The 12,137-nt window shown below is 49.8% G+C and overlaps 1 protein-coding gene across 1 annotated transcript in view; it reads left to right on the forward strand.

Moving 5' to 3' along the window:
* ANAPC2 (anaphase promoting complex subunit 2) overlaps positions 1 to 8,964 on the forward strand; it is a gene marked incomplete at its 5' end in the record, with an annotated part of 10,880 nt that extends 1,916 nt beyond the window's left edge. Inside the window, 10 exons of the mRNA XM_082775407.1 lie at positions 2,236 to 2,410; positions 2,553 to 2,672; positions 3,161 to 3,278; positions 3,362 to 3,543; positions 3,691 to 3,832; positions 4,553 to 4,628; positions 5,213 to 5,416; positions 7,003 to 7,132; positions 7,489 to 7,724; positions 8,481 to 8,964. Coding sequence (XP_082631533.1) covers positions 2,236 to 2,410; positions 2,553 to 2,672; positions 3,161 to 3,278; positions 3,362 to 3,543; positions 3,691 to 3,832; positions 4,553 to 4,628; positions 5,213 to 5,416; positions 7,003 to 7,132; positions 7,489 to 7,724; positions 8,481 to 8,693 — 1,596 coding nt within the window. The 3' untranslated portion in view covers positions 8,694 to 8,964. The remainder of the gene's footprint in view (positions 1 to 2,235; positions 2,411 to 2,552; positions 2,673 to 3,160; positions 3,279 to 3,361; positions 3,544 to 3,690; positions 3,833 to 4,552; positions 4,629 to 5,212; positions 5,417 to 7,002; positions 7,133 to 7,488; positions 7,725 to 8,480) is intronic.
* Between the last annotated feature and the right edge of the window lie 3,173 nt (positions 8,965 to 12,137).

The following is a 12,137-nucleotide window of genomic DNA, read 5'->3' on the forward strand; positions in this document are numbered from 1 at the left end:
AGGAAGGTGGGAGGGGCAGTCAGGGCCCTTGCTCTGGAGATGTGGAGCTGCTCCTGTTACTGGCAGAGCTGCTCAGGCCAAATTCCTGATTTCACCTGAAAATGCCTGTTCCTGGGCTGTGACTTCCTGGGCAAAAGAGTAGTGGTTAAAACTTTCCATATTGATTTGATGCTAGAAGAGAGTGCTCTGGCCTATGCATACCAGACCATTGCATTTCACCTGGTGATGTCCCTATTAACGAGGGAATTTCTGTGGTTCTGTTCTACAAACTATGTGAACGTGAAGTGCCACCTAACCTGTAGAAGGCCCTCCATGTGTGTAGGTGGGCCCATAACTTCAATTTGTGCGGCTGTTTTCTCTCCACTTTCTAATTTTTCAGCATCCCTTTAAATCAGGAAGCAAGGATGGGAGATAGTGTTCTGGTATTGATTTCTCCAGTGGGCTGCATACAGAATTAAACTCCTTCCTTGCATCTATCTAGTTCTTTTGCTGCTACCTTAAACTGAGTTTGTGTTATTTGCTTTGTATGACCTTAAAATTCTTCTCAGAGTTATGGCTCTTCTGGGATACGGTCTCTGTTCTGCAGGCTTGCTCTGTACTCTTTGTTCTTTGGTTCATGCCCTTGCATTTGCCTGCGTTGAAGAACAATGTGTGAGGTCAGGTTGCCATGCGAACCAGACTGCTCTGCGTGGTTGTCCCAGTTTCCTCGCTGTTTGTCATGCTGGCCTTTTTTGTTGTCTGCAAACTGCGGCAGTGATTTGGAATTTACTTCCCTGTAGTTGCTGCGCAACACTTTCTTTTTTGGCCCTAGTGTAAAATGCTTTCAGGTAACCTGGAGACTGTTTAAGGACACCAGGAAAAATGCAGCTGCATTCCACTTGTCACACATTGCAGAAGGTCCCCGCGCTCCCACATCTTCAGAAAAGGCCAGTGTGTTTGGCTGCAGGATATTAGAAGATGTGAGAATTAGGAAGAGACATTTAAAAAAAAAAAAAAAAGCACAAACCTGGCAAGCTAAAGGCTAAATAGGAGAAAACTGAGAAAGAGCTTGCTAAATGTACAAATGCTAAGAGCAAACCTCCTTCCCAGACATGTCACAGGCAGTCTGGAATGTCAGTTGATAATCCAGCTATAACAGGAACATTCAGAGAAGACAAACGCCCAGGATAAAAAATGGGTTGGTTTGATAATAGTGGCAATCCTTAAAATTTAATTACTCTGCATCAGTTACAGTCCTTTCCTTTTATTGTTTAGCAGAATGCTTTATCAGCTTTTCCACGGTTTTGCCCAGAATTGCTGCCCAGATATTCTGTACTTCTCAGGTTTGTACTGCCTTGTAATTATTAGCAGAACTCGTGCATTCCTCACGTCTTCAGTGTTCCCTCAGTCAAACAGATGACTAAAAATTAATGTCAGCAAAACAGATCTGGACTTTGCATTTTTGTTTCAGGCTGTCCAAATCTGGTTATTAAAAAATAATATCTAATACCTATTAATACTCAAATACTATCTCAGGTAGTGTTATGCTTGTTACCCTAAAAAGAAAATAAAAGAATTTGTTTTGAATATTTGGATATTGTAGCTGAGTACATTTGAAATAATGACAAATGCACATTTCTCTGTAGAAAACTAAATCTCCAATATACAAAGTTAACCTCCTGAAGCTCTTTGATCAGGTTGTAGGATTTAATTATTAAGTGACAAGGCTGGTATTTGTGGTCTTGTCTCAAGTGCCTGAGTTTGGCTGGTATGACTATATCTGTGAGTCTTTGAGGTGGCTTGCTTGTTCTTTATTGATTTCAGGAAGCTTAGAAATTCTGTGCCAAAGATGGTGAGGTGGGCAATTTACTCAAATTCTCATAAAGAGAATAGGTCCTCAAGTGTGGAATAGAAAAGAACAGGATTTTGCAAGAATTGAATAGTCTGCAAGTTTTTGAATATACCTTGTCCTTTTTTTTGGAGCCCAGCACCTGTGCATGGTCCTCAGTCACCCCTGATCTCCTCACAGAAATGTGCAGAGTCTACATCCTGTAGGTCATGGGGTTCAGCTGTTCTTCCAGCTAGGCTTTCCTCAGCCAGGGTGTGTTTGAAGAGCAGCTAGAGGTGATGCTGTGCTTGGCAGGCTGCTCATTTCTGCTTGCTGTGGCAGCTGCCTGGTAATGGAGAGGTGTGGGACATGGTTGTGCATCCAGCTGTGGTGCTCACCAGCTCTCTGCTCTCCTTCTTCTGTTGCAGTGGATTGAGAAAGTGATTGGCTGGCTCAGCAGAGTTTTTCTGCAAGATGGTCCCTTGGCTCGCTCCAGTCCAGAAGCTAGCAGCACCTTGAAACGCTGGCGGTGCCACGTCCAAAGGTTCTTCTACCGCATCTACGCCAGCATGCGCATTGAAGAGCTCTTCAGCATTATTCGAGGTAGGTGTGACCTGTTCAGTGTTCGTTCACTCCTGTGCTTGGATTCATGATAGATCTGTCTTCACCTCCTGATGTGCCATGCCATCTCCTCTTGCCTCCTCGTGGAGTGTGGCACAGTTTCTAATCATTGCTTGGTCTGTAGATTTCCCAGAGTCAAAGCCTGCTGTGGAGGACCTCAAGTTCTGCCTGGAAAGGACTAATCAGAGGCAGCAGCTGCTCAGCTCCCTGAAAAGTGCTCTGGAAATGCGACTTCTGCATCCTGGTGGGTTTTACATCTCTGCATATGTCACAACACTGTAAGAAGCCTGGTCATGAGCGGGGATCTGCTGGGAGCTGTCATTTCATTTTGTGTTTGTTGAGCGAGAGGCAGCCAGGCTCTGTACATTGTGTGCTCCCCGTGTTGGGCACTAGTAGCTGATTACTTCCCAGCCCCTTCTTGCCTGATTTTTGTGGTACAGTGAGAAGCCTAGCTAGAACTTCAGCTTTTATCCAAGCAGTTAAAGGCTTCTCTGTTAACACACATTCTGGTCTAAGCTGGTTTATAATAGTCTCTGAACCTGTGTTTGCAGTTGGGACTGGTTTCTCAGTTATATGGATCTGATCTATCCCTGTGGACAGGGCAGAAGGGCAGCAAGTCCTTCACCTTCAGCGCCATAGATCTAATGGAGGGCTTGGAGCAGCCTGTCTTGCATCCAGGCTGTTAGTCTCTGCTCTGGGACTCTGAACTGCCCCCCTGCCCATCTCTTGTAGGTGTCAACACATCCGACATCATCACTTTGTATATCTCAGCCATCAAAGCCTTGCGGGAACTTGACCCCTCCATGGTTATCCTAGAGGTTGCCTGTGAGCCCATCAGGAAATACCTCAGGTAAGAGGCTTGCAGGGCAGTCTTGTGCATTCCTTTTCTCTTCCCTCCCCTTCATTTGCTCTGTTTTTCTTCCCTTTTGGCAGGACTCGGGAAGACACAGTGCGGCAGATTGTGGCTGGTCTCACAGGGGATGCTGAGGGCTCTGGTGATCTTGCAAATGAGCTCTCAAAAGCTGACCCTGTGACGCTGGAGAATGGCCAGGAGAGTGATGATGACATCTCAGAACCAGGGGACTGGGTTCCTGACCCGGTTGATGCAGATCCAGGTTAGATGCCGAGGACAGAAGTCGAGGCAGCTCACGCTCTTCTCGTGGCTGTCTGTAGTCCTGAGTCACTCATTAGTCCTCCAGAGCTGACCTGTGCTGGGGCAGGTCTTTGTTAATCTCTCACTGTTGTCTGCTGAATTTCCCTAGGGAAATCAAGTTCCAAGCGTCGGTCCTCAGACATCATCAGCCTGCTGGTCAGCATCTATGGCAGCAAGGACCTGTTTATCAACGAATACCGCACGCTTCTGGCTGACCGGCTGCTCCATCAGTTCAACTACAGTGCTGAGAGGTGAGGTCCCAATGCCCAGCCCCAGGGCTTTCCAGGTAATATCACCTGACAAAGCTGTGCTTCAGACCTGGTGCTACAAAATGGCATTTCTGGAGCTGGGATTATCTTTGGCTATCTTCTCTGCAGCTTTGGGTTTGCATCTAGAATTTCATGTGCTCACCTGTTCACTGGCTGCTTCCTACTCAGTGTTGGCCTTGGCTTGCACTAATGTAGGGAACTGGAAGCACAGGCACCCTCGTAGCTCCATCCTGTATGTTCTGGTAGCTCTGAAAACCTGCAGGGGCTGCTCTGGGTCAGCAGGAAGTTTAAAGGTACAAAAAGGGGATGAAGCATCAGGAAACCGCAGCTGCAACCCAGCTTTGTCGATTGAATCATCAGCTGCAGTGGTTTTCCTTTCCATGACGTGCAGCCAGTGTGGGCCACGTCTATGATGAGCAGTCTCCTGTGCTGTCAGGAAGGCTGGCCTGGTGCTGTGCTTGTCCAAACGAAAGGGGTTGGAGGGTCTTCAAAAAGCTGCTGGCCTACAGAGGAAGTGACTTGTCCTTACGGAGATGCTGGGAGGCATCCTCTGCAGACAAAAAGCCTTACAAGGCTTCCTAAGAAGAGCACCATTATGTCAGGGACTCCTTTTTTTTTTTTGGCTGTGTCACAAGGGATAGGGGCTGGGCCAGGCTAGTCTGTCAGAGGAACCTGTGTCTGATCCTTTGTTTCTCTTGCCAGGGAAATCCGCAACGTGGAGCTGCTCAAGCTGCGGTTCGGTGAAGCTCAGATGCACTATTGTGAAGTCATGTTGAAAGTAATTTTGTTCTTGTTGTTAATTCAAGTCCTGGGTGTTTGAGCTCGTTGGTGAAGATGAGGGATTTAGTGACCCAAAAAGGGTCTTTTAGAGAGATGGGGCTATGGGAATCCCGGTGAAGAGTCTGACTTGTAACAGACAGAACTGCATTCCATAATGTCTGTTCTTCAAGTCCTGTGGGTAGGATTATTGACTCGGGGGTGGTTGCTCCAGTGCTGTTGTCTCTCCTGCCCTTCCTGCAGTACAGCGTTCTGGTTACTGAGGAGCTGGACTATTCCAGCTCCAGGGTTGGGGCTATGGAGTTTCATTCGTTGGGGGCACTGTGGGAAGAAGACAAGCCTGGAGGGGCTCTGCTGTAGGGCAGTGTTGAGTTGTCAGCCCTTCCCCAGCCTCCCCACAAATGTTTCTGAGTATCTAGTAGCCCGGTGTAGTGGCTAATAGGTACAAATGATGATGACTTTTCCAGTGTCCCCATCATCTCCTGGAGACCATGCCAGTTGCCCTGTTTAAGCTTCTCCTTTCCTAAGGTTTAGCACTGACTTGGAAGAGAAAGAGCTGCCTTTAGCTTCCTTTGCCTTTTCCAGGATATGGCTGACTCGAGACGCATTAATGCCAACATTCGTGATGAGGAAGAGAAGCTCCCAGAGGAGGAGAGGCCACCGTTCAGCCTCGTTGCTGTTATCCTGTCAAGTGAGTTCTGGCCACCGCTGAAGGAGGAGAAGCTGGAGCTTCCAGAGCAGGTCAAGGAAGCCATGGAAGCCTACTCCAAGAAGTATGAGAAATTAAAGGTGAGCCATCCTTAACCCTCCTTAAAAGAGGTTTATGCTGTTAACTCCACTTTATAGCATGGTTTTGCACAGCTTTTCCAAAGTTCCCGTTAACATCCATTAAAATGTAGCTGCTAAGCTGCCACAACACTTGCACTGTTACAGTGGAATCCCAGAGTCCTTCAGTTTTGAAACTGGATTAGAAGCTGCACTAGCTTAGCTATTTCCAAAAGAGTGGTTTCTCTCTTTATGGGGTGCCTGATTATTAGCCTTTATGGGGTACCTGACTGTAATCGCAGTCAGGCAAGAGAGTTTTCTAAAACAAACCAGTGTTAGTTAAATGGATGGTGAGGTGGAAGGTCTTAGGCATCTGAGTCTGGTCTAAGCTTGCTGGCGTAAGTGCTATAGTAACAAGAGGGACATCCTGTCCATGCTGGACTTCTCATCTTCAGTACCCTGCCACTTTTCTGTTTCTCCTCTTGAAAAGATGTTCTTTTCACATGGTCTCCTTTCCAGCCTGTTGTAGGAGATCCAGTGTCAGACCAGAGTTAGGTGAACATTGTGTCTTCTCTTTGTATTCTTTCCTGCCTTGTTTCATTCATTTTGGGAGGATTCCCTCAGCTCTGTGACAGGCAGTTTAGGTGCAAGTGGTTTTGGTCACTTTGTAGCTCAGCACTTGGTCTTGGTGGTTAGGCAGATGGAGAAGGCTGAGGTACATCTTGCTCTGCACACACAAGGGGTTGGAAGTCTGGAAGTTATGGAGAGACGTAGGTCACTTCCAGAGCTGTGTTCTTACCTTTATTACCTTGCTTCTTACCTGGTGGAGTGCAGAGCATGCCTCTGGATCACGGATCATTCAAAGCTGCTTGTCATACCAGTATAGTCTGTGTGCATTAACAGATGGTTCTTTGCAGCTAACTCGAACACAATTTGTTGTCTCACGGTGATGTTTCCATTTGCCTATCCCATTGTGCTCTGACTCTACTTGAGGCTTGGTTTTCCATATCCTTTCTTGAACTTGTTACATACCAGGTGGTGTATGCCATGAAGCTGGGAGGCTCCTAGCTCTAGACTCTGTCTTTTCTCTCTTCTGCTGCAGCTGTGTGCCATGTGTGGATGCCAACTGATGTTTGTGTCTGCAAAGATAGTTAGGAGTGGTACAATAGTGGCCTTTTATTTTTTTTTTATTATTATTTTTTGGACTCTGGTACTTGAGAGCATCCTCAGCCTTCAAAACAAGCAGTGCTCTTTTCACATTGGTATCAGATTTCACACTGGCCTGTCTTCTGAGGAAATCCTGCCCCAGATGAGTATTTATGTTCTGGTAGGAGTTTGTCCTGAGTGGCACAGTTGAAATTTCAGCATTTCCTCAACTTGTGCTTACCCTACCAGAGGTTTTAAGGCAGGAGAGGGGCTTTGGTCTTGGGCAAGGGTGGGACAACAACTTATGCCAAGGATGTTTCCTTTGAGGGTGTGGGGAATGGATGGATGGTGGGATGGAGACTCCTGGGGAGGGGAGCAGCTTTTGTATTTCGTGGAGGTGAATAGAGATCAGCTTGCCATGGCAGTAGAGGGGCTGGAAGATCTGCTGCATCTCCCTTTTCCAGGCCATGAGGACCCTGAACTGGAAGTACCACCTGGGCCTGGTGAACTTGGACGTGGAGCTGGCCGATCGCACCCTCTCCCTGTCAGTGTCTCCTGTGCATGCTGCCATCATCCTGCACTTCCAGACCAAGAGTGAGTGACACGGCAGGCGCTCTGCGTATCACCCATGGGTGGGTGGGAAGGCCACGTTCCTCTGGTGGCTATAGGGTCTGAGAGATCTCACAGGAGGAGCTACACCTGCTTTGGGCTTGTATCTACTGTATCTACTGTAGTATCTGCTGTAGCTGGAGTTGGGTCTCCAGCTCTGCTTGGAGACGGCACCCAGAAGAGCCACAGCTCACCATCCAGTTTGCTTTCAGGCAGTCACTGCACACAGCTGCTTGCTCCTGGCCGTGGCTCACCAGCCTTCCCCATCTCTGATTAAATCCTGGCGTGCTGCAGGGTGGGCAGGTGTCTGCGCTCCGCTCTGATATCCGTGGTCTCTGCAGGCACGTGGACGCTGACGGAGCTGAGCGAAGTGCTCAAGGTGCCCGTGACATCGCTGAAGCGTAAGATGACGCTGTGGCTGCAGCAGGGCGTGCTGCGCGAAGAGCCCCCAGGCACCTTTACTGTGATCGAGGAGGAGCAGAAGGACCAGGTGGAGAAGGTTGTTCTGATCGACAGTGATGAGGAGGGGGACTCTGCCATGGCATCGCAGGCTGACCAGAAGGAGGAAGAGCTGCAGGTACCTGTCCGTGTGTCGTGGGTGCCTGTGCAGGCATGCAGTGCTTTTGGCTTTGGGGGATCTGATGCAAATGAGAGATTTGACTTGCACTTTGGGTTTGCATTTTCCACTACAGTGACCAAGTCCAGCTTGAGGGGTTTTTGAAGTGATAATAACTAACATAATTAACAGTGACAATGCAGGTATTGTAAGGCAGCCTTCACTCCAGAAAAATATCTGAGCCAGGCAACCATTTGGATGTTTGTAAATGTCTTAGTTCAGTTTTTTAAAAAAAAAAAAAAGAAAGAAAGAAAAAAAGTAGTAGCCTGAGATTTGATTTCATATTTGAAAATAGACATTACTTGGATTCACCCAAGCAGTATTTTTTTGCTCTCAGACTGTTAAAAAGGTTTACCCAGCACTATTGGCTCTGTTGTCTGTGGGGGCCCCTGGACACTTCCAGCTCTTCTGGTACCTGTGTCTCATGTTGCATGAGTGTTGTGCCGCCGCGCAGCATGAAGGTGTCCTACCTGTGTTTATCCACTAAGGGTCATGCATGTGCTGCAGGCCAGATCCTGCCTTCTAGCTGTGCGTCCTGACACCTGATGCTCTTCTTGGATGTTTCCTGTTTAAAGGCCAGGCCTTCATGGCTGAGAGCAGAACTCACTGCCAGCCACAGCCCTGCTGTGTTTTTGGGATATGGGATGCTAAAGCACCCCTTTTCTTCATGGCACCGATGTGATTGTGATTGACTGTTGTTTGCCTGCCCCCTTGTAGCTGTTCTGGACATACATCCAGGCAATGCTGACCAACCTCGAGAGCCTGTCCTTGGAGAGGATTCACAGTATGCTGAAGATGTTCGTGATGACAGGCCCAGTGGTCACAGAAATTGACACACAAGAGCTGCAGGGGTTCCTCCAGAAAAAGGTGCGGGACCAGCAACTCATCTACTCTGGAGGTGTCTATCGCCTGCCCAAGAACTGCAACTAGACTACAACTGTTCCTCCTTTCCTGTGTGTCACTTCTCCAGGCCTGTGCTCAGCTCCTCAGTGCCACCCAGCTTCTTGTATCCTGCTGGGTAACTTTTTTTGCTGGAGGGGGTGTTGCTGTGCCCCTTTCCCAGAAGGGTGTCCTCCATGTGGAGACAGCTCAGCAGAGGCCTGGGCTGTGCACCCCACAGAACTTCTGGACTGGAGCCGCTGCTCGCATTACTTTCCTCTCATAAATGAGTCTACTTCAGTGGTTAATAAAAAACAGCAATTCTCTTTTTCAGATGGTACCAACTCTTTTCTTTCCTCTTGGCGGAGTGCTCTTTGCATCAGCTTTCCCACGCTGAAAGGGCCGGCAGGAAACTCCCCAGCCTGCTGGGCACCATCGTCCTTTCCTTGGGTCTCCAGCTGCAGCCCCGGGAGGTTTTGGGAGGGGGCTGTTGGCTGCAGCTGTGTCTGGATCTCTTTGTGTGGCTCCAGCAGCTTCTTGAGGCTGGTTGTGGTGAGTGAGACCCTACATAAAAGCAAGTGTGGTGTTCATCCTGTCTCCTTTGGCTCCGAGGAGACTCCAAGGTCCCCTTACCCTTGTTCAGGACTTTTAAGATGGGTGGAATAATTTTATTGTGGAATGAAAAATGCTTTAGATGATGACATGCAGCAATTCTTCAAGGCAAGCTCTTTAGTCCTAGAGGATATAAGGGGACTACCCAGGCACTGGCAGGGTATCTCCACCATGGCATGAACGCACATCTCCCTTTGAAAACCACCGCTGTTACAACCAAGTGTGCATTGTTGGCGTGCTTCAGGGTTACTGGCCTTGCTGAGATAGTGAGGCAGTTGGATGGGATGATCCCTGAGATACGCTTAGACACTGTGACCCCAGCCTGGGTACAAGATGAAGCAATGGATGCGAGCAATGGAGGTGTTTTGGGATTGCATTTAGTCTCCACTGAATAGCATTCAGGTTTCCAGTCCTGCTTTCCAGGTGGGTCCTGCTTATTGGGAGGAATATGCTGGGGAAATCTGGCTCTTCCTAAAAAATGTGCTTTCTGTGAGGCAAAGAATGAGTTTCCACACCCCAAGAAGTCTTTCCATCCCCTGCTGAATATTTTAGCCCAGGCTGTATTGAGGCAGCTGAAACTGCTACCAGCGGCCACACATGGAGTACAGGGCAGGCAGGCTGTAACCCTGGCTGCTCTGCTGTGGGTCCAGGTACATGAGAGACACTTAGAGCAGATAAAACGACCTGTATTGAACATCCAGCCTTGTCTTTCTTACTTACATTAAAGGCCTGTAAGTCCCCCAGTGTGGGCACCCTTAGTGCTGCTGTGGGCTCTCAGCTTATCTCCCTCTTGTGCACATTTGCAGCTCTTCCTCTGTGGGTGAGAGCATGTCTTGTGGCACTTTGCTCCAGGCTCATGGTCTCGTGGCACTAGGAGCTGGTTAACATGTTTTATTACTGAGCTTCAAACGTTCCCTGTGCTCTAGGGGCTGTCGATAACTAAATAAAACCCTCAAAACCCCTGTGATCAGGCTGCACGAGGGGTTTCTCTCCCTCTTACAGAGGGGAACAAAAGCCCCATGTTCTCCTCTCAGGCAGCTAGAGCTGTTTTGGGGGTGCAAGTTTTGGCAGTTTGAAGCAAAGCCTTGAGATGCCCTGGGGGCTGTCCTGCAAGCCCCCTGCTCTTCCCCAAGTGGGCAAATCCCAGCCGGGAAAGCCCTGGGACCACCCCATGCCCTGGTCAGAGGCTGTCCTGTGGTGATCCTCTGTGTCCCGGCCAGCAGATGAGGATGTTTCTTGATGACTTGGACTTGGGCTATCCCCGGTCCAACGCTTCTTGCCACTCAGAGGACAGACAGCAGGATGTCCTGGGTCTCTCGCTCTGGGTGACAGCCGTTGCTAATGGGCAGGGCTTTGCCCCCTGCCACCCCTGTAGCTGTGCTCAGGTACGTTGGAAAACCGAGCAGGGTTTGGCTCAGCTGGTGGTGGTGCTGCTGCACCTGGGGCACTTGAGGCTGTTTTGGTTCCTGAAGCTGAACAAGTGCTGCCCACAAATCCTGCTTTTACTCTCAGATGTGTTACCTGGGGTGGAGAAGCTGAGAAGCCATCAGCTCCAGAGCACCTTTGGGGGTTGTGCCTGTCTGTGGCCTGGGGGCAGGATGGGTGGCAGGAGGGTGGGTGCCTTCTGCAGGGCTGTGCTGCAACCCGATGAAGGGGAGGGTGATGTTTGGGACCTGGGGCAGTGCAGGTAGTGGAGTAGGTGCTGGGTTCATGGAGCTGAGGGTTGGTGGCCCAAAGGGGGACATGGGGAGGACACTTTGGGCCACTGTGACTGTGGGCTGTAGGTAGCTTGGCTTTGGGTGCATATGTGGTGCTGCAAGGAGCAGGAGCCCCGAGCAGGGCAGGAAAATTTGTTTTTAACAGCAAATGCACGGGACATTACTCCAGGTAAAGCCAAGAAGGATAGATGGTGGCTAAGTCCCAAATGGCAGCAGGCAGGGAGGGAAATCAGTGCCCAAACATGCCAGGAGCAAGCGTGGAGCCCAGCAGGCCCTGGTAGGACACCCTGCTGGACTTGTCCTTGTTTGGGGCCGCCAGGGGAGTGGGATGGCCAGGACATGGTGTGGGATGTCCCTGGGAGCTGCACCCAGGACCCACAGGACAAGGACACGAGACAAAACTTTGTTGAGCCCCAGGCTTTGGCCTCTGCTTCCCATGCTGTGCTCCTGGAGTAGGTTCCTGGTTTTGGATGCAGGGGACACTTTCTTCCCTGCAGAAAATGCCTCCCAGGGACTTTTCCACATTCTCTTGAACACCACTTGGCTCCTAGAGCCTTTTGTCACCTCTGGCTCAGCTCTCTGCCCCCTGAATAACTGAAAGCAGCCCCCAGGCACCTGGGCTGCATCCCAACCCACGTGCCCTGGCAAGGTGAGAGGGTATATGGCATGAGCATCCCATGGCAGGTACCTATTTTCTATATGGGCTGTAGGAGCAGAGGCTGTGTTTCACACCTTCTCATCTTTCTTCTGATTCTATTTGGTTTGTTTGATGGATTGCTTTTGGGAAAGAGAGGCATCTGAGCAAATGGAAGCAGCAGCAGCCAGGCAGTGGCTGCATCGGGTGCATTCGCAATGGTTCTGAACGCCAAACATCTGGATGCTCCGCGGCTGGGACGGGGAGGGCAGACATACTTCGGTCACACGAGATCAAAGAAGCCACCAGCTTTGCAGCGGGGCTGTCCCCAGCCACCACCAGCGATGGAGCAAGAGCTGGCAGCTGGGGCTCAAAAGCAGCTGCAAGCACTGCCGGGGCTGGTTGTGTTTTGCTGATAGCCACAAAAAAAAATGTTTCTCGATTGGCGTGCGTGTGACACGGGGCACAGGGGGCCCTTCCCAGCCTGCACGGTGCTGCGGCGGAGCTCAGCACGAGACGAGCAGCCTGCCC

The sequence above is a fragment of the Aythya marila genome (assembly GCF_965140915.1).
Source record: "Aythya marila genome assembly, chromosome: 19".
In the NCBI taxonomy this organism is placed as follows: Eukaryota; Metazoa; Chordata; class Aves; order Anseriformes; family Anatidae; genus Aythya; species Aythya marila.